The sequence below is a fragment of the Gossypium hirsutum genome, chromosome A08 (assembly GCF_007990345.1).
Source record: "Gossypium hirsutum isolate 1008001.06 chromosome A08, Gossypium_hirsutum_v2.1, whole genome shotgun sequence".
NCBI classification, from domain to species: domain Eukaryota; kingdom Viridiplantae; phylum Streptophyta; class Magnoliopsida; order Malvales; family Malvaceae; genus Gossypium; species Gossypium hirsutum.
This window is the reverse complement of record NC_053431.1, coordinates 125,181,986-125,205,911: the sequence shown is the minus strand read 5'-3', so window position 1 is coordinate 125,205,911 and position 23,926 is coordinate 125,181,986. Positions and strand designations below refer to the sequence as shown.

At 33.7% G+C, this 23,926-nt stretch overlaps 4 protein-coding genes across 13 annotated transcripts; 2 read left to right on the top strand and 2 right to left on the bottom strand.

The window, feature by feature from the left end:
- Nucleotides 1-800: 800 nt before the first annotated feature.
- Nucleotides 801-5,237, bottom strand: LOC107928253 (uncharacterized). Its single transcript, XM_016859438.2, has 4 exons — nucleotides 5,020-5,237; nucleotides 4,355-4,627; nucleotides 2,645-2,816; nucleotides 801-1,033 (listed from the first exon to the last, which is right to left on the bottom strand). Exons 2-4 carry the CDS (start codon nucleotides 4,527-4,529, stop codon nucleotides 940-942), a joined length of 441 nt encoding a protein of 146 aa, XP_016714927.2. The 5' UTR covers nucleotides 4,530-4,627; nucleotides 5,020-5,237; the 3' UTR covers nucleotides 801-939.
- A 1,904-nt stretch (nucleotides 5,238-7,141) lies between these two features.
- On the top strand, nucleotides 7,142-16,583 carry LOC107928362 (CLP protease regulatory subunit CLPX3, mitochondrial). 3 transcript variants are annotated; one of them, XM_016859565.2, is made up of 15 exons: nucleotides 7,145-8,084; nucleotides 8,165-8,226; nucleotides 8,355-8,452; nucleotides 8,549-8,628; nucleotides 9,001-9,051; nucleotides 9,952-10,026; nucleotides 10,166-10,243; nucleotides 11,120-11,176; nucleotides 12,646-12,716; nucleotides 12,809-12,908; nucleotides 13,070-13,174; nucleotides 14,589-14,651; nucleotides 14,948-15,070; nucleotides 15,334-15,492; nucleotides 16,218-16,583. In XM_016859565.2, exons 1-15 carry the CDS (start codon nucleotides 7,278-7,280, stop codon nucleotides 16,290-16,292), a joined length of 2,004 nt encoding a protein of 667 aa, XP_016715054.2. In that variant the 5' UTR covers nucleotides 7,145-7,277; the 3' UTR covers nucleotides 16,293-16,583. The 3 variants fall into 3 exon arrangements, with proteins under 3 accessions (XP_016715055.2, XP_016715054.2, XP_040931158.1); XM_041075224.1 differs by having other exon boundaries at nucleotides 7,164-8,084; nucleotides 8,360-8,452; XM_016859566.2 differs by lacking the exon at nucleotides 16,218-16,583 and having other exon boundaries at nucleotides 7,142-8,084; nucleotides 15,341-15,492.
- On the bottom strand, nucleotides 16,058-20,810 carry LOC107928363 (peptide chain release factor 1). 6 transcript variants are annotated; one of them, XM_016859568.2, is made up of 7 exons: nucleotides 20,350-20,809; nucleotides 20,147-20,307; nucleotides 19,964-20,054; nucleotides 19,748-19,832; nucleotides 19,138-19,219; nucleotides 17,643-17,704; nucleotides 16,058-16,318 (listed from the first exon to the last, which is right to left on the bottom strand). In XM_016859568.2, exons 1-6 carry the CDS (start codon nucleotides 20,537-20,539, stop codon nucleotides 17,684-17,686), a joined length of 630 nt encoding a protein of 209 aa, XP_016715057.1. In that variant the 5' UTR covers nucleotides 20,540-20,809; the 3' UTR covers nucleotides 16,058-16,318; nucleotides 17,643-17,683. The 6 variants fall into 6 exon arrangements, with proteins under 6 accessions (XP_016715057.1, XP_016715060.1, XP_040931159.1 ...); XM_016859569.2 differs by lacking the exon at nucleotides 16,058-16,318 and adding an exon at nucleotides 17,083-17,222 and having other exon boundaries at nucleotides 20,350-20,810; XM_016859571.2 differs by lacking the exon at nucleotides 19,748-19,832 and having other exon boundaries at nucleotides 19,984-20,054; nucleotides 20,350-20,808.
- Nucleotides 20,811-21,436: 626 nt separating this feature from the next.
- On the top strand, nucleotides 21,437-23,424 carry LOC107928241 (rhomboid-like protein 14, mitochondrial). 3 transcript variants are annotated; one of them, XM_041075223.1, is made up of 3 exons: nucleotides 21,444-21,523; nucleotides 21,618-21,852; nucleotides 22,568-23,424. In XM_041075223.1, the coding sequence occupies exons 2-3, from the start codon at nucleotides 21,634-21,636 to the stop codon at nucleotides 23,345-23,347; spliced, it is 999 nt and encodes a 332-aa protein (XP_040931157.1). In that variant the 5' UTR covers nucleotides 21,444-21,523; nucleotides 21,618-21,633; the 3' UTR covers nucleotides 23,348-23,424. The 3 variants fall into 3 exon arrangements, with proteins under 3 accessions (XP_016714914.2, XP_040931157.1, XP_016714915.2); XM_016859426.2 differs by lacking the exon at nucleotides 21,444-21,523 and having other exon boundaries at nucleotides 21,530-21,852; nucleotides 22,568-22,733; nucleotides 22,899-23,424; XM_016859425.2 differs by having other exon boundaries at nucleotides 21,437-21,852.
- Nucleotides 23,425-23,926: the final 502 nt, after the last annotated feature.

Genomic DNA, 23,926 nt, shown 5'->3' with positions numbered 1-23,926 from the left:
AACCGTTAATTGTCATTAGCGGTGTAGTGATAAGCTAACATGACACATTAAATCATCATTTCAAACAAAAAATTTAAGTTAAATTATACAATTGGTCTTTATACTTTTTCGTTTCCCTATAAAGAAAAAAAAAGTTACATTAATATAAAAAAATTAAATTGCTCAAAACGAAAAAATATAAGAAATAATTGTATAATTTAACTTAAATTTTTTGTTTGAAATAATAATTTAACATGTTATATCAGCTTACCGTTACACCGTTAACAAAAATTAACAATCTAGTGACTAAAAATTACAATACGATAACGTGACTAAAATATAACATTTCAAGATAACTAAAATGTATCCTGAGCCAAACAAAAGTGATAATTTTGATAATTTACACAATTACTTACTAATACCATTATAAAATTTTAGATGAAAATGTATCCAAACATTTAAGCCAATTAGTTGTATGATTAATTACACATGCTAATTCACTATCTATTTGGAAACCACTTAACACTGACTGGTAATTTCGAATTTTGGCTAAAAAATTGTATATATTATATAAAAAATGTAATATAATTTTTGGCTATCGGTTAAGTCGGTCGATTAAGTTACGAATATTCATAACTAATAACCAATTGAGAGAATATATTTTAAATGCTTATAAAACCGCCTCAACGATCATAACTAACTTGACCTAACTGACTCGATTGAGAGCTATCGGTTAAGTCGGTTGGAACCGGCTTTCCTACTTGACACGACACTAGCATATCATAAAGATCATATTTTTGTAACCAAAGAAAAGAACAAAATAAATATAAACATGAACATATATTAAACTTATAATAAGTAACATACATCCCTACAGGTATTTTCATGCAAACACTATACTGCAAAATAAGAAATACTTGCCTTTTAAACATTCACAAATGACATATCCTTCAAGTTCATTCATCTTCTCCACTTCTCAATTTCTCTAGAAGCTGCTACAGCTACCTTCTTGGTATTAATCACGAGCTCATCGATTAGGCCACTGATTTCATCCCTGACCGTATAACAATGTATACAGATAACAAATAAAAAATTGTTACTAATGAAACAGAAGTGTTGGTGACATTGTTTATGTAAAATGCAAAATGCAAACAACATATAGGTTACTATGCATTTTTATAGTGCCATTCGATTCTACAATCATTTAGACGCTCGAAGTGTCGCGAGAAAACTGTTAATCTTGAAACCTAATGTAGCATTTCAAAGCAGGGGAGGAGTCGTGCTTGATATTCAACTGGTGGAACCAATTACACTATTGCTCAGTACAAATGAACTGGTTTCTAGAAAATCTATTGCCGCAAATGCGGACAGCATAAAACAAAAATCAAGAAGCAAGGATAAAGAGAATTTAATGTGCCACCACTACAAGAAGTCAGGTCACACAATAAAAAGTTGCTGGAAATTTGATATAGACCAGGGTATTCTTAACCCAAAGCGACAACAAAAGGAACAAGCACACCCTACTCAAGCCAATATCATCACTACTTTAATCAGACCACTCCATGTAGTAGAGAGTTCAACAAAGATGATATTAATCGGCTGAAAGTCCTTAACTCAATAATTAAAAAAAAAACAAAAACTTGAAGTGCATGTTCATTAGCACTCTCAAGTAAGTTTCCCTCTGCATGTGCTCTTGGTGTTTCAGATCCTCACTCAGCTCTTGGATCATATACTTGAGCAACCGACTACATGACTTACTCATCTCATAGGTTTTCCACTTATAGCCCTTGTCCTTGAAATAAAAATATTATTATAGCCAGCGGTTCCTAAATGATGGTAAACAGGGAAGAAGACATTCACATAGGACAATCCTTATATCTATCCAATAAATTGCAAAACATCTAAACTACTGCTTGACTTCTTGCCTAAACAAGTTTTTCGGGATCAAGTTATGAGGAACACAAATGGGGATTCTAAGGCCAACGGACTTTACTATCTTGACTTTACAGATTGCTATATGAACACTGGGATAGTTACTCATCCATGCTCATCTATAAAACAATTATGCCAAGTTAAGACCAGATCTGGCTTTCACATTTTCAAGTTGTTACTGCAAATGGATGATACAATGGAGTGTTTTAATCAAGTTTTATTCCCATTTTTTCAAAAGGAGAGAAATATTCATGAATCATCCGGTTTTTATAAACTTAACAAAATGGAAGCTGAAACCTCCTTGGAACAAACTGCGCCCTCCTTTCTCAAAGGAAAATTCCAAACAATTTTTGGAGGAAGCCATACTTACAGCCATTCATCTCATTAATGGAGTATTGGAGTTCCAAACAATTTGTTTTTACGCCACCCCCTCAAAGATAATTTTTTATAACTTCATCCTTTTATATCCAAATCAAAATAACCTGGCTTTAATAACTTTAAACCCCATACTCTTAGATATCCAAAAACCTACTTCACCAAGAAGGATGAAAGTAATCAACTTGCTAAGCTAGAGAGTAGGGTGACAAAGGTATTTGTTTCACGTCAGGAAAACATGCATTTAAATTCAAGCAAAATCTTCAGTGAAGTTAATTGTATTATTTCTACAGACAAAGAACTTAGAAAGATATAGCAGAACAAAAACAAATACACATATATAAATAAAAATACTCACTGCATAGGAAGATGCTGGTTGCCAAATAGGCTTTTAACATTAGAATATGTACGGTACTCATCATGAGCAATGCCCCTACCGACACCATAGCCAAATCCTAAACCAACCCCACATCCAGCACCAAAACCAAAGCCGACTTGCAAGCCAGGAATTCCAGGACCAAAGCCAGCACCTGATGACAAAAACCATTCAACACTTAGCTAAGAAATTAAGAGCAGATCATCATGTGACACTGAATAGAACAAACTTAGAATTGAAGAAAATAAATAAAAACTGCAGCTTTAGGTCCGTGCAATCCCAAAGTATGAAGCACAAAAAACTTATGATCATTGACAAATTAAAGAGAATTTAGCAGTAGGCCAGTAGCCTTTGATCTTCCAAAAGCACACAGTAAAACTAGCATCTAATCAATTATTCATTTATTCAACAAATGTTTTTCAAGTATAGATTAAATATTTGCAATTCAATTAATAAATAGATTGTATATGTTTTTAATATGCACCTTTAACTGAATTACACTGTCGGTAGCTATCTTTTAAACCATCAAATATGATACTAATTTGTTTTTTTTTTTGGCTTCCACTAGTGCTTATTGCACATTATATCAATCCAGGATGCTTAGCTTCCTTAACTTATATCCTAATCAATCCTCTATTTTATTTTCTTTCATATTAAAGCTGGGGAAGTTTATTATGTTACCCAGTCCCAGTGTGCTTTATGAAAGATCTATGTACAAGTGTTTTTATGAAGCTGATAAAGCTTTCGGTCAGGAGTCTTTCCAAGTTGTCCTAATATATATATAGCTGTTCAAGTGTATGTTTATAACTTTGGGGGTCTTAACCTTATCTAATAGCCTTTCTTGCATGTAAAAGAAATGCAGTTTGAAGTAATATGAACTTATTGCTAAGTTAGATATCTTATCAGCTAATGACTCTACTAGTATCTCTGTATGGCTTCAAATGGTTGAGGCCTGTAAAACTTGTTGTTTTAGTCCCCAACAATTCAGTTAAATTTGAGATTCAAGACATGAAATGGACAGGGTTTGAGACTGCCTCTTGGACGGAGCGGTAAGGAGCTCAGTGATCCTAAGCAAGGTTCGGATTTGGAGTTTAAGAGAAAATAGACACCAAGAGAGCTTTCACCTGTTTGAGGTCCGACCCGAGGCCAATTTAGCTACCAGATACTAGGGTCAAGAACAAAATAAAAAAACGCATATACCTACCTATACACACAGTAACTTTGTTATCAGAAATCACTATCTCCCTAGCGATTTTCAAATTGGTATGCCTGTTCCTTCCAAATCAGGGAACACTAGCAATCCGATTCAGTAAAACCAATGTTCCTATAAGCCTATAGTTGATTATAAAACTATTGAGTAAAACATACAATTCATCAACTTCCAAATTTATTTATTTTAATTATATACTTATATACACAAGCATATATATAGGAGTTCTAAAAATTATTTGCCAACAAATCGTTACTACTAAACGAACTGGAGAAGTCTTAACCCTAGAGAATTAGGTTTTATAGAAGTAGCAAATTTCGTTCTAGTTTCCGTTCCTCGTAGTGGACTGATCCGCCAATGCACATTACTATCCCAAAAGGTTGAACAAAATGATAATTCTCTAAAGCAGGGAAATATTTTTTTTTAAATGTTAAAAAAGGGAATACGAAAATGAATTGAGGGGAAAATAGTAATGAAAATACCTCCAACGAGGCCGATACCAAAGCCGAGACCGCAACCAGCGCCGAGTCCGAAAGCAGGACCAACCTTACCCACTTCCTTCAACTTCAGCTGCGGAAGTTTCCAAATCAAACCCTTGTCCATTTCTTCCACTTCTCTTCTCCGCCTCCTGCCGTTCCCGTTGCCGTTTCCGTTCATCGCTCCTCTGCTCCGATTACGGCTTTTACAATGGGATCGGTGCCTCTCCTATCCGGTTCGCTTCCACTGAGAGCAGTTGGGGATATCGAAATTATGACCTAAATCAGAGGAAATGAAATGAAAAACAACAAATTTGAAGAATTATAATGCTACAAGGCTCTCTAGTGAACACTAGCGTCAACCGGTTTGACCAAAAGTCAAATTCGATTTTTAAAATTTATCATTTTTTTTAGTTTTTGTTTGAAACTATTTTAAAATTTAAAATTTATCATTGTAAAATAATATACTTATCTTTTTGTTAGGATTTTTATTTTATACACGTGGGTGAAATTTTTTTAACCCACAAAATTTTTATTTAAAATTAACTTCCATTCAAAAAAAAAATAGAAGCAACAAAGGATGAAATTGAACCGATGTAGAATTAATATAAAGCAAATTGAATGGAAACAATAAATTTAAGATAAACCATACAAAAAAAAAAGTGAGAGACCTGAATGATCTGGAATCCAAATTTGGGAACTAAACAAATTCTGCTTGAATCAGGCCGCCATTGCCAATAAAGAGGAGCAAGGACGAAACCCTCACTTGTATGTCAGTGTTCAATCATCGAGTTGGAGGAGCCATTGTGAGCGCCCTTTCACGTTCTCACCCCAGTTGAAATGGTCATACCTCTCGCTAACCTGAAATAATAACTATAGATTATGTGTTATGCATTAATTATTTTTGTTCCTTCATAAAAGATCAATATCGTTAATATTTTGAAGTAATTTGTATAACACTTGACAAGTTTAGAAATTAAATTAAATAAAAAAAATTAAATATTAAAGTAAAAAAAATATCAAGTTCAAATACTAAATTAAATAAAAAAACTTAAATATTAAATTAAAAATATCAAACTTAAATATCAAATAATATATTAAACAATGCATATATTTCAGGGCACACCAAACATAAAAGCTATTAGAATCATAAAAAAAAAAACTTATGCAAATACAACAATAAAACAATAGTGTTTAAGTATATTTTGTATTTGTGTTTGTACATTTTAAGGTTTTCAAAATTAGACCGATGGTTAAACCAGTCATGTCATCGATTTTCAGTTTGATGGGTTCAATTAAATTAATTATTAAATAATCCAAAAAATAGAAGAAAAAAATTCAACAGGTTTGATTGTGTAATTCAATCTATTTGCAAGTCAATTGGTCTAACCCCTTATATCAAATTGGTATGGATACCCCAATCAAATTTCAATCCAATCGGTTCAACTAATCGGTCTAGTTCAGTACTTAGTATGACTTTTTAAACTTCAACTTAGCTCAAAATATAATTGAACTACTTGATTTCAACTCAATTATACTCATTTACTTGATTCTCATACTTAAACTTGATCTCGAATTATTTTTTTGCATATACAAATTTTAATATTTAAATTATATATTATAAACAAAAATTCATTAGATTTAGAGGCGATTCAAATTCAACGCAATCAATAGCTTGAATTGCTTTATTTCAAAATTTATCGAATAAAATACGAACATTTATTGAATTGAACTCAAATAATTTATGAGCACAAGTATGTAACCGATGAAGTGTTGATAAACAAATTATTTTTATTACTTTCAATGTCTTAAAAACTAGATTATTGGTTGAATCGATTAGGCTAATTTTTGGTTTAACTAATTCGACCACCAATCCAACAATAATTAAATGTTAACATATGCCATAAGTCAATCATACTCTTCACAAATATAGAATTTATTTATTGTACTTTTATTTACAAGAATTTAATATCTCAACTTTTTAAATTTTACAATTGAGATCCAGCTATTAACACTATTAATTAGTTTTTTTGTTAAATTTGTTAGTGTAATATTTTGAAATAGAAAAAAAACCTCACTTAATAGTGTATAACTAAAAAATTGTTGGAATGAATATAAATTTAACAAAATAATCTTTACACGGCTAACAGTTAAACCTGTATTTTGAAAACATAAAAGTAAGGAGACTAAATTCATGAGGACTAAATTTCAAACTTTTGAAGAGTATAAAGATTTATGGCATATTTTAACCATAAATAAATAATAAAAAACTTTTATAAACCGGTTCTATGGTCTATTTTGATCTAGTTTTCAAAATTTTATCAATTTTGAATAATTCGCTCAAGTGTTGATTCAATCATTTTGTCTAGATCAATATATTAGTTAGTTTTTATAATATTTTTAGAACTGGACCTGTAGTCAAACTGATCAAGTCATTTATTCTCGATTCACATCAAAATTTTGATTCAATTTAATTGATTTACAATTGGTCTGATTTATACCTCTAATCAAATCGATCTCCAAAGATCAATTAGTCTGACTAACTAATCTGATCCGATTTCAATGGGTTCAGCTTAAATATTGGATAGTTGAAAGCCTCAAAGATTAAAAAAAGATAGAAAATAGGAACACGTGAAAAAGTAACATCCATGAAACCTCCTTTAGGCACTCGCTCTGCCAAACTACCGTCCGAACAATGCGTATTTCTTTATACGTGTTATATAAATATTTATATTTATATTTATGTAAGTAAAAAGTTCCCTTTCAAGCAAAGAAAAGAATAAAAATAAAAATAAAAGGTAAAAATAAAAAATAAAAAATAAAAAGCTCATTTCTATAGGGGGGGGGGGAGAGAGAGAGAGAGAGTGAAACAGAGGAGTGTTATCTAAATCTAAATCTAAATCTCAAAAAATCAAAAGACAAGAAAGAAATGTCTGGAGGACTGTGGAGGAGATGGAGGAAGCTAGTGGTGATGGAGCATTTGAATTGTTTGGGCCATTGGAGGAGGATTGCCGTGGGAATTGGTGGAATTCAACATCGATTCTCCAGTGGCGGAGGAGCTGACGGCGGCGGCGGCGGCGGAGGAGGAGGTGACAATTATGATGATAATAAAAAAAACGATGTTGCTGCTGGTACTAATGGAAGGACAAAGAGCAGAGGTAAAGCTAGAACGAAAAGCAGTGGCACTGCTACTTCGGCTCTTACTCGTAGGATCAAAGCGGAAATAAATTGTCCGCGATGTTCTAATCACAATTTCTTCAATTTCAATCTTCCCGATGCTTCGTTAGATTCTTCCGATGGTAATTCTAGTAATGGAAAATCCACCGTTAATTTCTGTCCTACTTGTAGGACAGCTTACCACTTTCGTCCCCATCGGATATATCCTCTTCAGGGAACTTTCTTGGAGATTAAATCCAATTCGAAAGCTGTTCCTACTCCTCCTCCACCTGCTCCTCATCCTCGGAACGGTGTTAAGACGTCGTTTTGGGATAATCTTAGATCCGAGAATTCTCCGCCAACGCCACCCGCTGGGAATGGCCTCGCTGTGCAAACTCCGCCTGGACCGCCCTTTCCTCCCGGAGTTAATTTCGTGAGAGCTGATGGGCCTAAGGAAGGTCATGCTCATGGTAATGGCACATGGTTGGGCGGGGCCAATTTTGGGAAGGATTTGCCTACACCGAGAGAGATTTGTAAAGCCCTTGACAAGTTCGTTATTGGGCAGCAGAAGGCAAAAAAGGTGCGTAATTTTTGAATTTATAAATAAATAGATAAGTAAAACCTAAATCCTCATTTATTGCTGTAAATCCATTATTCCAGGTGCTGTCAGTTGCCGTTTATAATCACTATAAAAGAATATACCATTCCTCCTTGGAGAAAGGGTTAGTTCCCATGTTCATTTCTGAAATTTCAACCTGATATTTGTTATCGTAGCTTAATTGTGTTCCATTGGGTATACTGATATAGAACATAGTCATTAGAAAACTTAGGTCTCGGATTTGAATGCTAGGTCAGGAGTAGAAGAAGGAAGCTTAGAAGCACTTGAGGACAACGAAAATGTGGAGTTAGAGAAAAGCAATGTGCTCTTGGTGGGACCAACTGGCTCTGGTAAGCACTCTTCACTGTTCTTTGGTACCCAGTTGGATTTATGAAATTCAAATTCATTTACTGGATTTCCTTAACTTACACACGTACATACAACAGGAAAGACTTTATTGGCAAAAACTCTGGCTCGCTTCGTCAATGTTCCTTTTGTCATTGCAGATGCAACAACTTTGACACAGGCAAGTCCATTGTCCATGTTAATCTAGAAAATCTTGTAAAATACAGATTTTGGACAGGGATGTGTGAAACCCATTGGCCTTGAGCTATGTAAGGGAAGATGGTCCCATCCCATATTCATCACTTTATTCTCACCTAAATTGTTGAAGTATTTTAGCTGATGACTTGAGTTGTTCGATATCTTCCTAGACATACAAAATCTTACCATAGAAAATAATTGTTGCCTTTTGCTAAACACATCTGAGGTCCTAGAAGTTTTTTTTACGATTCCTTTTTTGCCTTCATGATTAATTAAAGGTCCCACTTTTCTTAACTAAATATTCTTCTTTGTTTTTGCTGTCCCATTTAATGAGGGAAATTCTTCCTTTTTGCAGGCTGGTTATGTTGGTGAAGATGTTGAATCGATATTGTACAAACTACTCACGGTATTAACTTTGATCTTTGCATCGTAGGGCTTATAGGTAGATCCCATCATCATATCATTTAGTAGAACTCAAAATATCTCAATTAGTATGATGAGGGAGTGGGGAAGACAAACTTCTGGTTTGAGGCTTCTTCTCCGATCAATGAGACTTTGGTACCTCCAATTCTAACCCAAACATGCTGATTCCCCCCCCCTTCTCTTCCCCCTAGTTGTTATACATCACAAATTTTCTAGTTGCTCAATGCCTTTGAGCAAAATCGAACATGCTAGAACTAAAGAATGTGAAGGTGAACCAGAACCACTGATGCCATTCCTTCAAGATTGTATAATAAGAATGTGGGAGAGAAAGAAAATTAAGCAAAGAAGTTCGCACCTCTTTAACGATCCTTGACCCCAGGAACCACGTAAAGGTGGTAACCAGAATTCAAGAGATGTGAGAGGCTATATATGCGGAGAAAAGGTGGTACGATAAAGTCAGAGAGATTGGAGAGTGAATAAGGGCTTAGAAAAATACTTTTATTGAATAAATTACCCAATGGCTGTTGAGAAGCTCATAGCTTGCTTTTTAAAACTTTTGGCTCAAAGTTAGAACATGTTCTAGAATAAAAGTGTATTTTTGTTCGGGTTTATTGCACCTTTGAGATAAGATAATTACATGTATTCCCCTTAATGAGAGGAGTTACTTTCTTGTTCTTTTCTCTTGATGTGGCTTTCAGACTTTAATTTTATATCATAAGATGGATGGTTATGTTCCAAGTTAATGATATCCTTACAAATTGTTTTCTTTTTCTATAAATTCATGTACAATCTTGAAGAGAGAGTGGGGGGTTAAAGAGTGAGAGCTAGGTTATCTATTCACATACCAGTAGTCATATATATTTTCCTTTTGATGTGCATCTAGGTGGCTGAGTTCAATGTAGAAGCTGCTCAACAAGGAATTGTTTACATTGATGAAGTTGACAAGATAACTAAGAAGGTTATACAATTACTCAGCTCTAATTTACCCTTCTTCCTTTTTTTTTTTAAAAAAAGCAACTCAAATTGTCAGGTTCATGTTTTAATCTTGGATTTCTTTTGGACCTAAAATTTTCTTAAACATTGAATTGCTTTTGCAGGCTGAACGCTTAAACATTAGCAGAGATGTTTCAGGGGAGGGTGTACAACAAGCATTGCTTAAAATGTTAGAAGGAACTGTGAGTTGTTGTTGTTGGTGTGTGTGTGTGTGTGTTTTGAAAATAAATTCATTGGTTGTGGACTGGTATGTTATTATTAGTTTATATATGTAATGCCTTGTGGTTGCTCGCTTCCTGCCAAATTTCCTTCCAACAAAAGTTCTTAAGTGATTGCTGAGTTTCTAAACTTCTCCTCCTAATTCATTAGTAGGTAGTCTAATAATTATCTAGGGTTTGAGTGAACAACTGGGATACTGGTTATGTTTATAATTTCTGAGCAATATGTAGAAAGAGAAGCAATTCTTTCCCTAAAAGATAACAGAAAAACAATAGTTTGAGCTAGATTATCAGCTGAAGAATAATGGTTTGCTTTCACGGCACTGAGGAGAGAATTAGTTATGGAAGTAAATGTTTGGAAGAGGCTTAATCTTGAGAAGAGATAGTTTGAGATGAAGCTAAAATTGGTCAGTTTCTAAGAGGATAATAAAGTCAAGTATTGCTTTAAAACTTTAGTAGACTGATGTAGATTATCAGAATTGCAAATTATCAAATCCTATAGACTAAATTCATATTGAACTCTGAAGTCTGACCGTATAAACTAGTAATCTTTTCAATAACGGTACTGTAAATATTTTTCCTATAATTAGAAGGAAATGGGAAAATTTCTTCAAAATTCATTTCAGTTTTTTCTTTCATCTTGTGGAAGAATTTATGAATGAAATGTATATATTTGGAAGTGACAATAGGGATATGCAACATAGTATAATCTACAAAAAAGGTCAATTATTTGTTGTTTTGCCTCTTTTCATCCTACCTAATTTTGCATTAGACTTAATTTGAGGTTTTCAGCAGCATCCTCTCTAGCTGCCTCACAGTTGATAAATATTTCTTTGGCAGATTGTAAATGTTCCAGAGAAGGGAGCAAGGAAGCATCCTCGGAGTGACAATATACAGGTATTCTTTCGATTTATCATGTCATTCACAAATGTACCTTTATCATGAGCATGTTTATGTTGTGTATCTGCAGCCCATTGTATGCTTTTTCGGTTCAGCAACAATATTATGTTTTTTCTGATATATGGGACAAACTGGTTCAAAATTTAATGGCATAAATTTCTTTAATTCCTAAAAGAAATTAAATAGAATTATTTTAAGTAGTCAATGCATATGGTAAACTTGATAAAGTATTCTTTCCCTTGGCATAAAGGAGAACTAGAACCATAGTGCAACTGGAAATATTTTTGTCTTGCCTACTGTTGGAAATTCCTTGAGATGATTGCAAGAACTTGAGCCTTTGTAAGTGGTAATTTCCGCAAGCCTGAATGAACTGTTATAAAGAAAAGATGCTTTTTCTTTCTTCAATGAATCTCCCTATGTGTACTTTTTGTAGCTTTCGACTATCATACACCATATGATCTTAAGACATGTCACATCACTTGAATGTTTTACCAATCAACTTATAAAACATCTGAATATAATATTAAAATGAGATGGCCAAGTATTATACTACCAGAAGAGATCTTTGTTGTGTTAAGGAAATCTTTGCGACATTCGTCTGCTATTGAATATCAGCACTTTAAGTTTCCTGTTATATTGGGAACTTGAGAACTCTCAACTAAATCCAGAATCTGAAGCTTATTGGAGATCAACATGTCGAATTGAAAATTGATCTACTGAGATTTGAATCATGTTACAGTGAATCTCCTTTTGTCTCTTCAATCCCAAAGATATAACCTGCTACAGCAAATCCTTTCTCAAACCATTAGTTATGATATGACTTGTTAGTATTTTGAGTGGAAGCCCATACAATACAAAGATCAAATAAAAATCATTGCAAATACATAAATATTTAATTATGCACAAATGAAATGGGTATCATATATTGTTATTGTTTTTTTTCTAACTTTGTGCATGCTGTAAAGTTCATTATAGATATGAAATAGTAGGGAATTTACAGAAGTTCAAAACATTGAAATCTGTTCCTTGAAATTATCCTTATTTCTATGCTCCACAGTGTCAAAACCAATCAGATAAATCCTATTCCACTTAACACACTTGTACATTTTTTCTTCGATCATACATCTCTATGATCCTCCCTAAATTTCATCTCTCGTAATTCCTAATAACTGAACCCTCTGTTTGCTTTCAGCATCCTATGCGTATGCACACAATTTTTAACCTCTAAGAATTCTTCTTTATGAACAAGGATAGAGCTAGGAAATTCTTCTGTCATATAGGCCCTTGTTGAGCTACACATTAGGGGAGTGTTAAATGGTTTTATTCTACATTTATTATGCATTGTGTTCTCTGTGATCTTATATTCAAGCTGGGTGCCAATTGACGTTAAGCTGCTTGCTTAGCTCCTTCATTTAGAAGAGTTAATTTTTGCAACTACTCTTAAATGGGATGTAAATAATATGCAGATAGATACGAAAGACATCCTTTTCATTTGTAGTGGAGCATTTATTGATCTTGACAAAACAATTTCTGAGAGGTAAACCCTTATCAATACTTACCAAAATGAAATTCTCTGTCAGATGTCATTTTGTTCATTTTCTTAGGGGATTTAATTATTCGTTGGTGCAGACAGCAAGATTCTTCAATTGGTTTTGGAGCACCTGTACGTGCTAATATGAGGACCTCGTGGGTAACCAATGCTGCTGTGACATCATCTTTGGTTGAATCAGTGAGAATAAAACCTTTTTCCTTGTTTCTTTCTAATGTCAAGACAACAAAAATAACATGTAACGTTATTTATATATCTAAATTCTCTCCCAAGCTAACCCTAAAAAGGACAGCAATTGCATAAAGTTCCACTGAGATCTTTAAGCTACATTTGCATTTCAGGTTGAGAGTTCCGATCTTATTGCATATGGCCTTATACCAGAGTTTATAGGACGCTTTCCAATACTAGTTACTTTGTCAGCTTTAACTGAGGAGCAACTTGTGCAGGTAACATTTCATATCACCTTCTTACCTTGGTCTACACATGTCCTGGTGTGTGTGTACGGTTTCTTGTTACTCAGTTTAATCCTTTCTGGTACATGGTACAGATCATTTTGCTATCTCTAAGCATTAAAATTGTTGTTCACTTCTTTCTTAACTGTTGATGGAAAGATGATTAAAATGGTAAAATGCAATGTATTAGATAAGGGACTGTTGATATTAAATACTAAGTTTATTTTTAAAAGGGTTAACTTAAATATTTGACATCATTATATTTCTATATAAGTCGTATAAATTATTTATAAACTATATATTGATAGAACATAGTGCAAATATGAGCCAAAATTTGCAGAAAAGAAAAAGTGTGACCAATTAGTTGAGATAATTAGATACATCATACATATGCCCCTTTTTTGTGGAGGAATTCAGTTAAAGAATGTTTATGTATAGACAAATTTAGTAATTTGGGTTTTGTTCAATTTATAAAAGATAAATTCATTAAACCAATTATTTTCTAATAAAAAACTATATCTTTAAGAATATTCATCTCATATATTTATTATATTAGGTACTAATAAAATTATTATAATATAAGTCAAAGAAGTTTTCGTTTCAGGAATATATATATATATAATATCCAGGAAAATACTTATATGATCTTTTTAACTTTACATTAACGCCAATGACACGAAGGAGCAAGTGATTAAAGCGCTATGTTGGTACCTCAAAGTTCAGGGTTCAAGTCCTAGCTATTACATCCCCTCCCCCAAATTGTAAACTTGTAATGGTACCAAAAAAAAACTTTACACTAACAACACTTTAGCATAAAGGAGTAGTGGTTAAAGTCTCTTGGTGGCATCCCAATGACTAGGGTTCAAACCATGTTGTTGTAATCCCCTTCCTTCTAATTTAATTTGTAACTTACTCAGTACTCAAAAGAAATCATCATGTGACAATAAAAAGCCAAGGAGTTTAAAGACTCCAGCAACAATATATAGGGTGATATTTCATAATACATGGATATGAGGATATGACCTTCAAGGATCCTCCAAATACATGAAAGAACTTCAAAAAATCTGATCACCATGTAGGACACTTACTTGTATCCGACACTTATTTCCGAGTCCAAATAACAAAGATTTATCCTTTCTTTTTCTTTATTTTGTTTTGAATTTTGAAGTGCTGATCACCATGTCCCACAAGTGTCTGAACCCTTTAATTTTTTCTGTCGCATTTGATTGTATCTGATATACATGGACAAGGACACCACTAATACACAGGTTACTTGAATTCCATGCTTCATAGATAGCCACAAATTTGGATTCTAGATTTGGGAAGATCAATAGGATCATCATTAGGCAACTCATTAATAAATTACTCCTTTTATATTACTATTTGTTGAGAAGAATTCGTGATACAGGTGCTTACAGAACCAAAAAATGCTCTTGGAAAGCAATTCAAGAAGTTATTTAGCATGAACAATGTAAGTTGTCTCTGCCTGTTCAAGTTCTCTCAGTTCTTACACTCTTTTTTTGACTATGTTGCTCGGGTTCTTCATTTTTCTTAAGGTACCTGTACCCGAGACATGGATAGGAGGATATGATCTCTACAGATCCTCCAAACATGGAAAAACTTAAGAAAAATCTGACCATACCCATGCCGGATACTTACCTGTATCCAACACTCACACCCGAGTCCGAGTAACATAGCAATTTGACAAATATTGCATTAATTTGAATCAGATCTCATACTTTCACATCATTACTGATCTAATTTCAGGTGAAGCTACATTTTACGCCAAAAGCATTGAGATTGATTGCTAAGAAGGCAATGGCTAAGAACACAGGTGCAAGGGGTTTGAGAGCTATACTGGAAAGCATTCTCACTGAAGCTATGTATGAGGTATTTGAGGGCCATAAGTTTTGAATAAATTATGTTATTTGGGTTTGTGTGCGTCTATCAGATACAGATATGCTGCATCTGACTCAGGCATTGTTAGATTTTTATGTTTTTACATATTTGAAGAATCTTTGATGGTCGTGTCTCCCATATTCATGTGTCAAACATAGATACTTCAACAAAAATAAAGTCATAGTACGTAGATTCATATCCTTACGAAATTAGAAATTTCATGATATGAATCGTTTGACATTTGTATGTTTCAGATTCCAGATGTAAAGACGGGACACAATAGAGTAGATGCTGTTGTAGTTGACGAGGAATCAGTGGGTTCAACAGATAACCCTGGATGTGGAGGGAAGATTCTTCGTGGAGATGGTGCTTTGAAGCATTACTTTGCCAAAACCATGTTGAAGGATTCTATTGTAAGTTTTAGCGTCATTCTTATTTTTCGCTTTGTGCATATTATCAACCTCTTTCAATCGTATATCATTATGCTGGGCAGCCCACACCACCTATTCATTGATAATATGATGATATTTACTTCATTAATGCCCATAGGACCGAGTGGTATGCTCCTTATGCAAGATCTCAGTTTCGAGTCTTTTGAATAGCGAAAATAGGTGCTGGGATAGCTTGCTCCCTATTTGGGGTCTGACTTAGCTTGATTTTGAGATTGTTCGAGTACAATGTGGTTATTGGATACTGAACCTATTCATTGATAATATAATGAGATTGGCTTAATGCCTATAGGGCCAAATGGTAAGAAGCTCAATGCTCCTTTAGCAAGATCTCGTTTTTGAGTCATCTGAATAGAGAAAATAGGTGTGGGGAGAGCTTACTCCCTATTTGGGGTGCAACTTAGCTTGATTTAAAAGATAGTTACTGGATGCCGAAGGTCTTAGACCCCCCCCCAAAAAAAAAAAAAAACCTTCCAAAAAAAAAAGAGAAAAAAATTCTTAGATGCCCTTATGGTTAGACTATCTGATGTGGGAAAAAGCATCCTTACCCAATTGGACAAAAATAATTTCATATTGGAAGTCCTGACACAATTTGCTGTATTTACTTGCTCATCAATTCTCTTATGGATCAGTTTATACATTCATTACAAAATTTGGTAAACATGATTGTGCTTGTGCTTGTATTTTAGGAAAACCTTTCATCGGTAGAAGGACAGTCGCCAGAAGCTGAATCTGAGGTTTCAACAAGAGCCGTGAGCTTGTAGCATTTTTCCCACCAAAGCTGCTGCTTCTGTAATGTGGTAAAAAAATAATAACTATTATTTGTACAAGTAACATTCATTCATAGGTCCGTTTACCTTGTATAACAACATAAAATTTTGCTGCCATAGTTGAATAGAGAAGATACAAGAGAAAGTAAAAGGGAAAAAATCAAAATGTAGCATCTTAGAAAAACAAGCAGCAACTTATGTAAAATTTTTGGTCTATTCAAGTTTTACGTTGTAATATATTTTAACATCTTCATTCATTGAATAACATGGAGAAACCGTGGTATATCATTTGGTGTTCATTAAGATTAGGGATTGCAGTTCGGATTCAGATAATATTTAGATTAAGGTTTTAGAATTACTATCTGTAAAAAGACGCTTCAAATATCTATTATCCGTATTTGCTTATTCCGGTCGGATAACTGATGTGGATTTTCAAATCTACGGATTATTTTAGTTTTATGATTTAAATTAGGATTTTGTGAATTTAAATATCCCAAGCATATTAAAATAGGGAAATTAGTTTTTTGCAAATTCGAATATTCAATAGATAATTTAATTCGGATTTAAACTTTTAGATAATTTTGTAGATTCAAATTTGGGTAGTTAAAAAATGAAACATTCGATCGACTACCATTCCTAATTATGAACTGTATTTTCAATCCAGAATTTAGGATTTGTATAACATAATTATATATTTTGATTGAAACATTTTAATTTCCCTAAAATGAAATTATATAAGCATAAATTAACTGGATACCAAATCAGTTGTAAAAATACTGAAAACTCATTACAATGTGGACGTACCATAATCTATCATTTAGTAAAGTATGGAAGATTTAAGCAAAAAAAAAAAAAAGACATGATCATGATACATGCGTTAGCACTAGTACATTGTTGAGACCCTCATTTGTGCTACTTGCAAGGCTGCAACAATGGTAACCACACCATGATGCACAAAACCATGAAAACAACTACATATACATCAGCAAAAAATGAAAACCCCCATATGCCACTATAATCTTTTAATTCAAGAGTTTGCAATTTGTATACTAAAGATTGCTCCTCAATAAATGAAAACCAAATAAACATTTTAAAACGAAAAAATAACAAATCATTTGAAAAATTATTCATTTCACTTTTTGGTTATCTCCAATAGTTAAATGTAGATTTTTTTGAGTATAAGCACAGAATTTCTTATTTGTTTCAGCTTCAGACTAACCCAGTTCAGGGCGAGGTGGTATTCAAGTAAAACCCTTTCAACAATGAGTTAAATGTAGATCTTTAGTAGCAACAAAAGCATGCCTCTTGCATCATTCATTAAAAAGATAAAAGAAATTGGTGTACCTGATACGCAGAGGAATAATTAGCATCCACATATGATAGTGCTACTTCAATGGCTTCATACCCTATGGAGTTCCAACACAATTAGAATAGTTCCTTTTCTAATTTATAGCTACAAAAAAACTAAGATGTTAATAAGGATGTTGAAATTCATTGACATAAATTCTTTGTTTACCAAATGAGCCTACATATGTGACACTCTTAACCAAATCAAGAAAATTTACCATCAAGATAATGTTAAAATAAAGAGATGGTGTGCAAATTTACTACAATAATTGTGTGAGTGATTCTAGATTTACCATTAATCTTTTCAACTCATGCAATATTACCATCACACTCCTAATTTTAGAGTAACTTCATGATAATTATTATAGCATATTAAACAAAAGGTTAAAAAATGCCACAAGTCTTCTAACCCTTCGAAAATTTGAAATTTAGTCTTTGTACTTCTATTTTTAGGAATCTAGTCCCTCTACTTTTTAGATTTCAAAATTCAAGTCCAACTATCAACGATATTAAATTTTAAAAAAAATGACATTTGTAATGAACCTGAATTTAACCCCCCCCAAAGAAATACCAGTGTTAACAGTTAGACCTGAATTTTGAAATTTCAGAGGTAGAGAAAAATAAAAGCACAGGGACTAAATTCCAATTTTTCGAAGAGTATAGAGACTTATGAGATATTTTAACCTAAACAAAAATATAGATTATTATAGCTTCATGATGTTTTCCCTTGCTATGCATGTCATTTTCAAAATTCTTTTATTTACTGATAGACTTAATTTTGAGTGCCCTACAGCAACATTATAAACAACTCTGGTAACACATGCATATGACACTGGATTTGATAAGTAAGGAAAATGGAAACCACAATGTTCAGAGGTGTGTTTTGCCTTTTCCTAATAGACAATCAAAAGGGTGAATGTACCTTAAAGGTCCCTCTATTATAGGAATCTGATCAAATTAGTACCTCTATTATTAAATGGATCAATTTAGTCCTTATACTATCAAAATGACTCAAATAAGGCCAAATTGGAACAAAGTTAACACTTATTGTTTAAAAAATATCATTTATTGTTTAACAGAGTCAACATTTTCAATGAAATCTTTTGTTTGGAATTGAACTACAATTGAAAAAAATAAATTTCAAGACATTTTTTATACAATAAATGTTAACTCTATTACAATTTGGACTTATTTCATTCTTTTTAATAGTATAGGGACTAAATTGGTCCATTTAATAGTAGAGGGACTAATTTGATCCAGCCTCTAAAATACAAGGACCTCCCAAGTACTTTAAACCAATCAAAAGGTAATGTTTAAAAAGTGAGAATGTAGTAGGATGCACTATGAAACAAGATAATCTGTTGATAAAAAACGAATTGCGGAAAAATTAGAATGGAGCAAAAATGATAACCAAGTAGATTTGTCCCCTTTTTTTAGTTCGGAGAGTGAAACAAGCTAAAATCTTAGCTTTTATCATGGTTAAGTGTTCTACCTTGGACGCCCTCAACTTATTTACTGCCTTCCAAAGAGAATCATCCGATAGTATTAACCGCGAAAGTGCCCCTGTACTCATCCTGCAAGATTAGACAAATACAACTGTAAACATGATGTGTAAGCAAACTAACATGTATTAAGCAACACAGCAAACTACAATTCAAAGCTCACAATTGAATATCGATAGAAAATTTAGAATGATACAAGTGTTTTCCTTTACTGACATTTCCTGCCAGTTTCCCTCCATAACTATGGCTATTCATTATGTAAGGGGTGACTACCAGCAGTCTATAATGTCAAAAAAAGAGGAGATTTCGAGTCATTCTTGAATTATCAGTATAGAACATAGGTAAAAAAGACGAGTCAACTAGATTGGCCAGAAATTTGAACCAAACCCAAAAGTTCAAACTGGATCCAATCTAATCCGAACATGAAAGGGGAATAACCCAAACTGGCTCAACCGAACCCGAAAATAATTCAAATTCCAAATGTTCCAAACATAAAATGATCCAAAATGATATGAATCCAAGATTATCCAACCTGAAAAACCCTAAAAACGAATGAACCTAGTAATCAAAAGGCAATAACCCAAACTGGCTCATTCAAACCTGAAAAGAATTCGAATCCAAGATGTTCCAAACACAAAAGGATCCGAAATGATATGAACCCAAAGATGATCCAACCCGAAAAACCCTAATGATCAAAACCAAAAAGAACACAAACCTAAATTGATCCAGAAATATAATAACCGAATTGAACTACTGAAAAACCAACCCAACCCGTCCAATTGTTAAGTCTAGGCAGAAGGAAGGCAATAAAAGTACCAGAGGTTAATATAACGCACCCCAGAAGCTTTGCAGCATCAGATATAGACCCATCAACTGCAAAGATTAGATCAAGCAGAGCCTGCATACCCTGTGAAAAGGGGGTTAAAATGAACCACAATTCATCAGTATGTAATGCTGAAATTAACTAAATTTAAATGGGGAAAACACACATATATATACCAATATAAACTTGGGATTGTTAGGCCCAATTTGGGGACCAGAATCAGATCTCCTATGCGTTGAGTTTCGGGGAAGAATTTGAAGAAGCTCGGGAGGCGGTGAATACGATTCAAGAGAGACCGGATTTCTAACTTCATTCATATCAATCAAACAGCAATTAGCTAATAGCAATTAGCATTGAAGAATGCAAAAAGAAAAGGTACCTTTGAGAGCAATGAGAGTACGAAGACGAGCTAAGGCAGAAGCACGATTCATGTGTTGGGAACGGTCTTCAACGGCCTGAGCAATGATACCGGTCGGAAGGTGCTTGAGACGAACGGCAGACTCTCGCTTATTACGGTGCTGACCGCCGGGCCCTGAGGCTTTGAAGGTATTCAATTCGCACTGTCGCATAAGCTCTTCGTCTTTTAATGTTAAGTATTACTGTTGTTGTTATTGGTGTTACTGCAGCAGTAGAGTTGAAATCCTTTTAATGGCCATGGCCATGGCGGTGCCGCAGCCTTACCCACCAAGGAAACGGTGTTACTTCTCATAATTTGGTTCATAAATCCACCACCCATTGCCGCCGTTGCCATTTCCTTTCACCCCAAACAAAGCTTTTTCAGTGGTATTCGTTGTGGCATTTGAAACTTCTAGAAGGCAAAAAGGATATTTGGAGTTTATTAAAATATGCCCTACACCTTTATCTAATTTGAAATCCGAATAAGAAATAAAAAAACGCAGCGTTTTCTGCGGGCCTGCGGCCCTGTTTAAAATCATAGTCGATAAAAGGCTTATTACAAAAATTAGCCCTCATATTATACCCTTTTTCATATTTATGTACTTACAATTTTTAAAAATAATTTGAAATCTAAATTATCAATTTCGTTTTATTTTACTTTAAAAATTATAATATCCTATTAAAAAAAAGTGTCACATGCCATGAAAGGCATTTTATTGAAGATAGAAAATTATTCGACATGTTTGCCAAACTATTAATAATGTGAAACTAACTAATGACATCTAAGACACGGTCTCATCTTTTGTACGGGTAACAAAGGAATTAAAGACTATCAATGATGGTCTCATCTTTAAGTACAAAAGATTGATTTTTTTTTAAAGTTTTACCAGTACATTATATTATAAGAATCGGAAAAGAATCAAATCAATATAAAGTATGGTAGATGAAAAATCGAAAAGAACTAAATTAAGACTTGAATAAAAATATTTGTATAATTTAATTATTTAAATTAAAATTTTTAAATAATTTAATGACTATATTATAATTTTTTAAAATTGAGCGACAAAAATATGATATTAGACCTGATTTACTCTAAAATTAAACAAACGTAAAGAGAAAATTTTACAAATAGAAACTGAAGGAAGAGTCTGGAAAAGGCAATGCTAACCATATATAGCAAGAAAGCTTCTCTTTCTTTTAATCTTTCATTGAATGTTTTCTTTTTGTTGATTCACAAAGTGAAAATTGCAGACAAAAACCGTAGCCGATGGACAGCGGAAGATGGAGGAGAGGGGCGGTGTCTCGTGGAATGCTGCCGTTGTTGGCTCTTCACGCCGTCAACGAATATTACCGGCTGCCGTGGAAGCCGCCGGTCACCGCCGGTCTTCTCGCCTCCAACACTCTCATTTATCTCAGGCCTTCATTCCTAGATTCTCTCCTCCCTTTTGTTGATGAGGTTTGGTTCAATCCTCATCTTATTCTCAAGGTACGCTTTACAGTGCGTGATTTCTTAACGCCTAAGGAGAAATCAATAATCAAGTAAGAAAGATTATGAATCTGGAGAAACATATAAAGATTTAGGAAATCTTTGAGAGAAACCGTAGATTGATCAATCAGAAATATGAAAAATCTGAAAATTATAGGAAATTATTTACCTAATTTACGAATTGTAATCAATTCTCAAGTATATCGATGCTCAGTAAATTAGTTTTCTTCCTTGCGAAATTGTGTGTTGCAACATTGATATACTATCAACTAGATCGAATGATTTGAAAAGGAAAAAAAAATTAAGGCATTAATGCAAATCAAATGATTTTGACAATAAAATTCATCATCTTTGTAGACATTGAGAGAGTTCACTGAAGGTAAATCCCGAAAATGGTAAGAAAAGAAAAAAAAAACATAATGGAAGAAACCCTTTGAAAGCATAGCCATTGAGAGGGTTCTTTGAATGTCAGTGAGCCTTGTTCCTTTTAAAAATGGTTTAAGATTTATAATTAATCCCTTGGCATAGAATGGTTTGAATCTACTTCATAAGTATCCTTTCTTTTTTCTTGTGTTTTACCAATTGTTCAAAGCTGATGCCTCGTTTTAGCTTCAAAATCCATAGTTTTGCGAATTTAGGTATCTTAGGCACTTGAATATTCCAAAGCAACCCGATTTCTTAGCAAGTAATCTGTTGTCATGTTTTTAATATGCAGAACAAAGATATGAAACGCTTCTTCCTGTCGGTATTCTACCATGTCGATGAATCTCACCTGGTCTACAATATGATGTCCCTCTTATGGAAGGGGATCCAATTGGAAACTTCAATGGGCAGCACCGAGTTTGCGTCTATGGTTGTTGCGCTGCTTGGTTTGTCACAAGGTATCACCCTGCTATTAGCCAAATCCCTACTTGTCTTCTTTGATTACAGGAGACCTTATTACTCTGAATATGCCGTTGGATTTTCGGGTCTCCTGTTTGCCATGAAAGTCATCCTCAACTCTCATTCAGAAAACTTCACTAATGTGCATGGACTTATCGTACCAGCTCGTTATGCGGCATGGGCTGAATTGATTCTTATCCAAATGTTTGTCCCTCGTGTCTCGTTTCTTGGTCACCTTGGTGGTATACTTGCTGGGATTCTCTATTTGAAATTGAAGGGTTCGTATTCTGGTCCGAACCCATTGACTACAATAATCAGAGAGCTCACCAGTCTGTTAAGGTGGCCTGTGAGATTTATAAGGAACACATTCCGATTAAGGAGACGAAGAATCTTAGGCCAGGGAACTGTTGGTGGGGGTGAGAGAAGAAGCTTATCTGGTACATGGAGATGCCAAGCTTGTACATATGATAATTCTGATTGGTTAAGTAATTGTGAGATGTGTGGAACAAGTCAAAGCAGCGAGAGCGGTGGGTTTTCGCGGCAAGTATCTCGCCATTCTCGTGATCTTTCTTTGGAAGAATTACGGCGTCGAAGAGTTGAGAGATTTGGTTAACACTTGATATATGTAGATGAAAGAGTTTGAATTACAGAAACAGAAGATTGCATTACAATTGCACAAAGTTTTAGCAATTTGATTTGTTTCCCTCCATACATATTCACGTGCAGTCTGCCACGGTGAATTATATTTTATTGATTAAAATATACCATAGTTTAGTTGTTCTAAAACTTGAGATTGAGATGAAATTTTAAAAAATTAGGGGTCAAAATTAAAAATTGTGTTAAAATTGTTTAAATTAAATTATTAATTTTCTGTCATTTAGTAAGGGCTTAAAAAATTGAATTGAATTATTATTTTATAACAAACACTAAAAATGCAATTGTGCCATTTAATCTGGATAATTGATTGTTAATGTCAATAAATGTTAGTTAGGAAAGCATAATGTTACCCTTAATTTTCGAAACAATGATAATGATATAATAACGTGTGGAATATGTATGCATCTATATTTGCAGGGCATGTGGCAAAGATCCAGATTATGATTGTTGTAATTGTGTATGCATGTGTGTACATATATCGTATTCTACCTATTTCTGGTACTTTTGCTTTGCAGCATATTTGCCTGAGGATGTC

What these genes read in the sequence shown, in the direction of transcription:
- LOC107928253 (XM_016859438.2), bottom strand. Translation starts at nt 4,529, where the DNA reads ATGAACGGAAACGGCAACGGGAACGGCAGGAGGCGGAGAAGAGAAGTG. An exon ending in TGGTATCGGCCTCGTTGGAG is followed by an intron (nt 2,817 to 4,354) that starts GTATTTTCATTA and finishes TTTTGTCATCAG; the next exon opens with GTGCTGGCTTTGGTCCTGGA. An exon ending in AACCAGCATCTTCCTATGCA is followed by an intron (nt 1,034 to 2,644) that starts GTGAGTATTTTT and finishes TTATACGGTCAG; the next exon opens with GGATGAAATCAGTGGCCTAA.
- LOC107928362 (XM_016859565.2), top strand. Translation starts at nt 7,278, where the DNA reads ATGTCTGGAGGACTGTGGAGGAGATGGAGGAAGCTAGTGGTGATGGAG. An exon ending in CATTCCTCCTTGGAGAAAGG is followed by an intron (nt 8,227 to 8,354) that starts GTTAGTTCCCAT and finishes TTTGAATGCTAG; the next exon opens with GTCAGGAGTAGAAGAAGGAA. An exon ending in ATGCAACAACTTTGACACAG is followed by an intron (nt 8,629 to 9,000) that starts GCAAGTCCATTG and finishes TCCTTTTTGCAG; the next exon opens with GCTGGTTATGTTGGTGAAGA.
- LOC107928363 (XM_016859569.2), bottom strand. Translation starts at nt 20,539, where the DNA reads ATGCGACAGTGCGAATTGAATACCTTCAAAGCCTCAGGGCCCGGCGGT. An exon ending in TACTCTCATTGCTCTCAAAG is followed by an intron (nt 20,308 to 20,349) that starts GTACCTTTTCTT and finishes AATTGCTATTAG; the next exon opens with CTAATTGCTGTTTGATTGAT. An exon ending in ACAATCCCAAGTTTATATTG is followed by an intron (nt 20,055 to 20,146) that starts GTATATATATGT and finishes CCCTTTTCACAG; the next exon opens with GGTATGCAGGCTCTGCTTGA.
- LOC107928241 (XM_016859425.2), top strand. Translation starts at nt 21,634, where the DNA reads ATGGACAGCGGAAGATGGAGGAGAGGGGCGGTGTCTCGTGGAATGCTG. An exon ending in ATCCTCATCTTATTCTCAAG is followed by an intron (nt 21,853 to 22,567) that starts GTACGCTTTACA and finishes TTTAATATGCAG; the next exon opens with AACAAAGATATGAAACGCTT.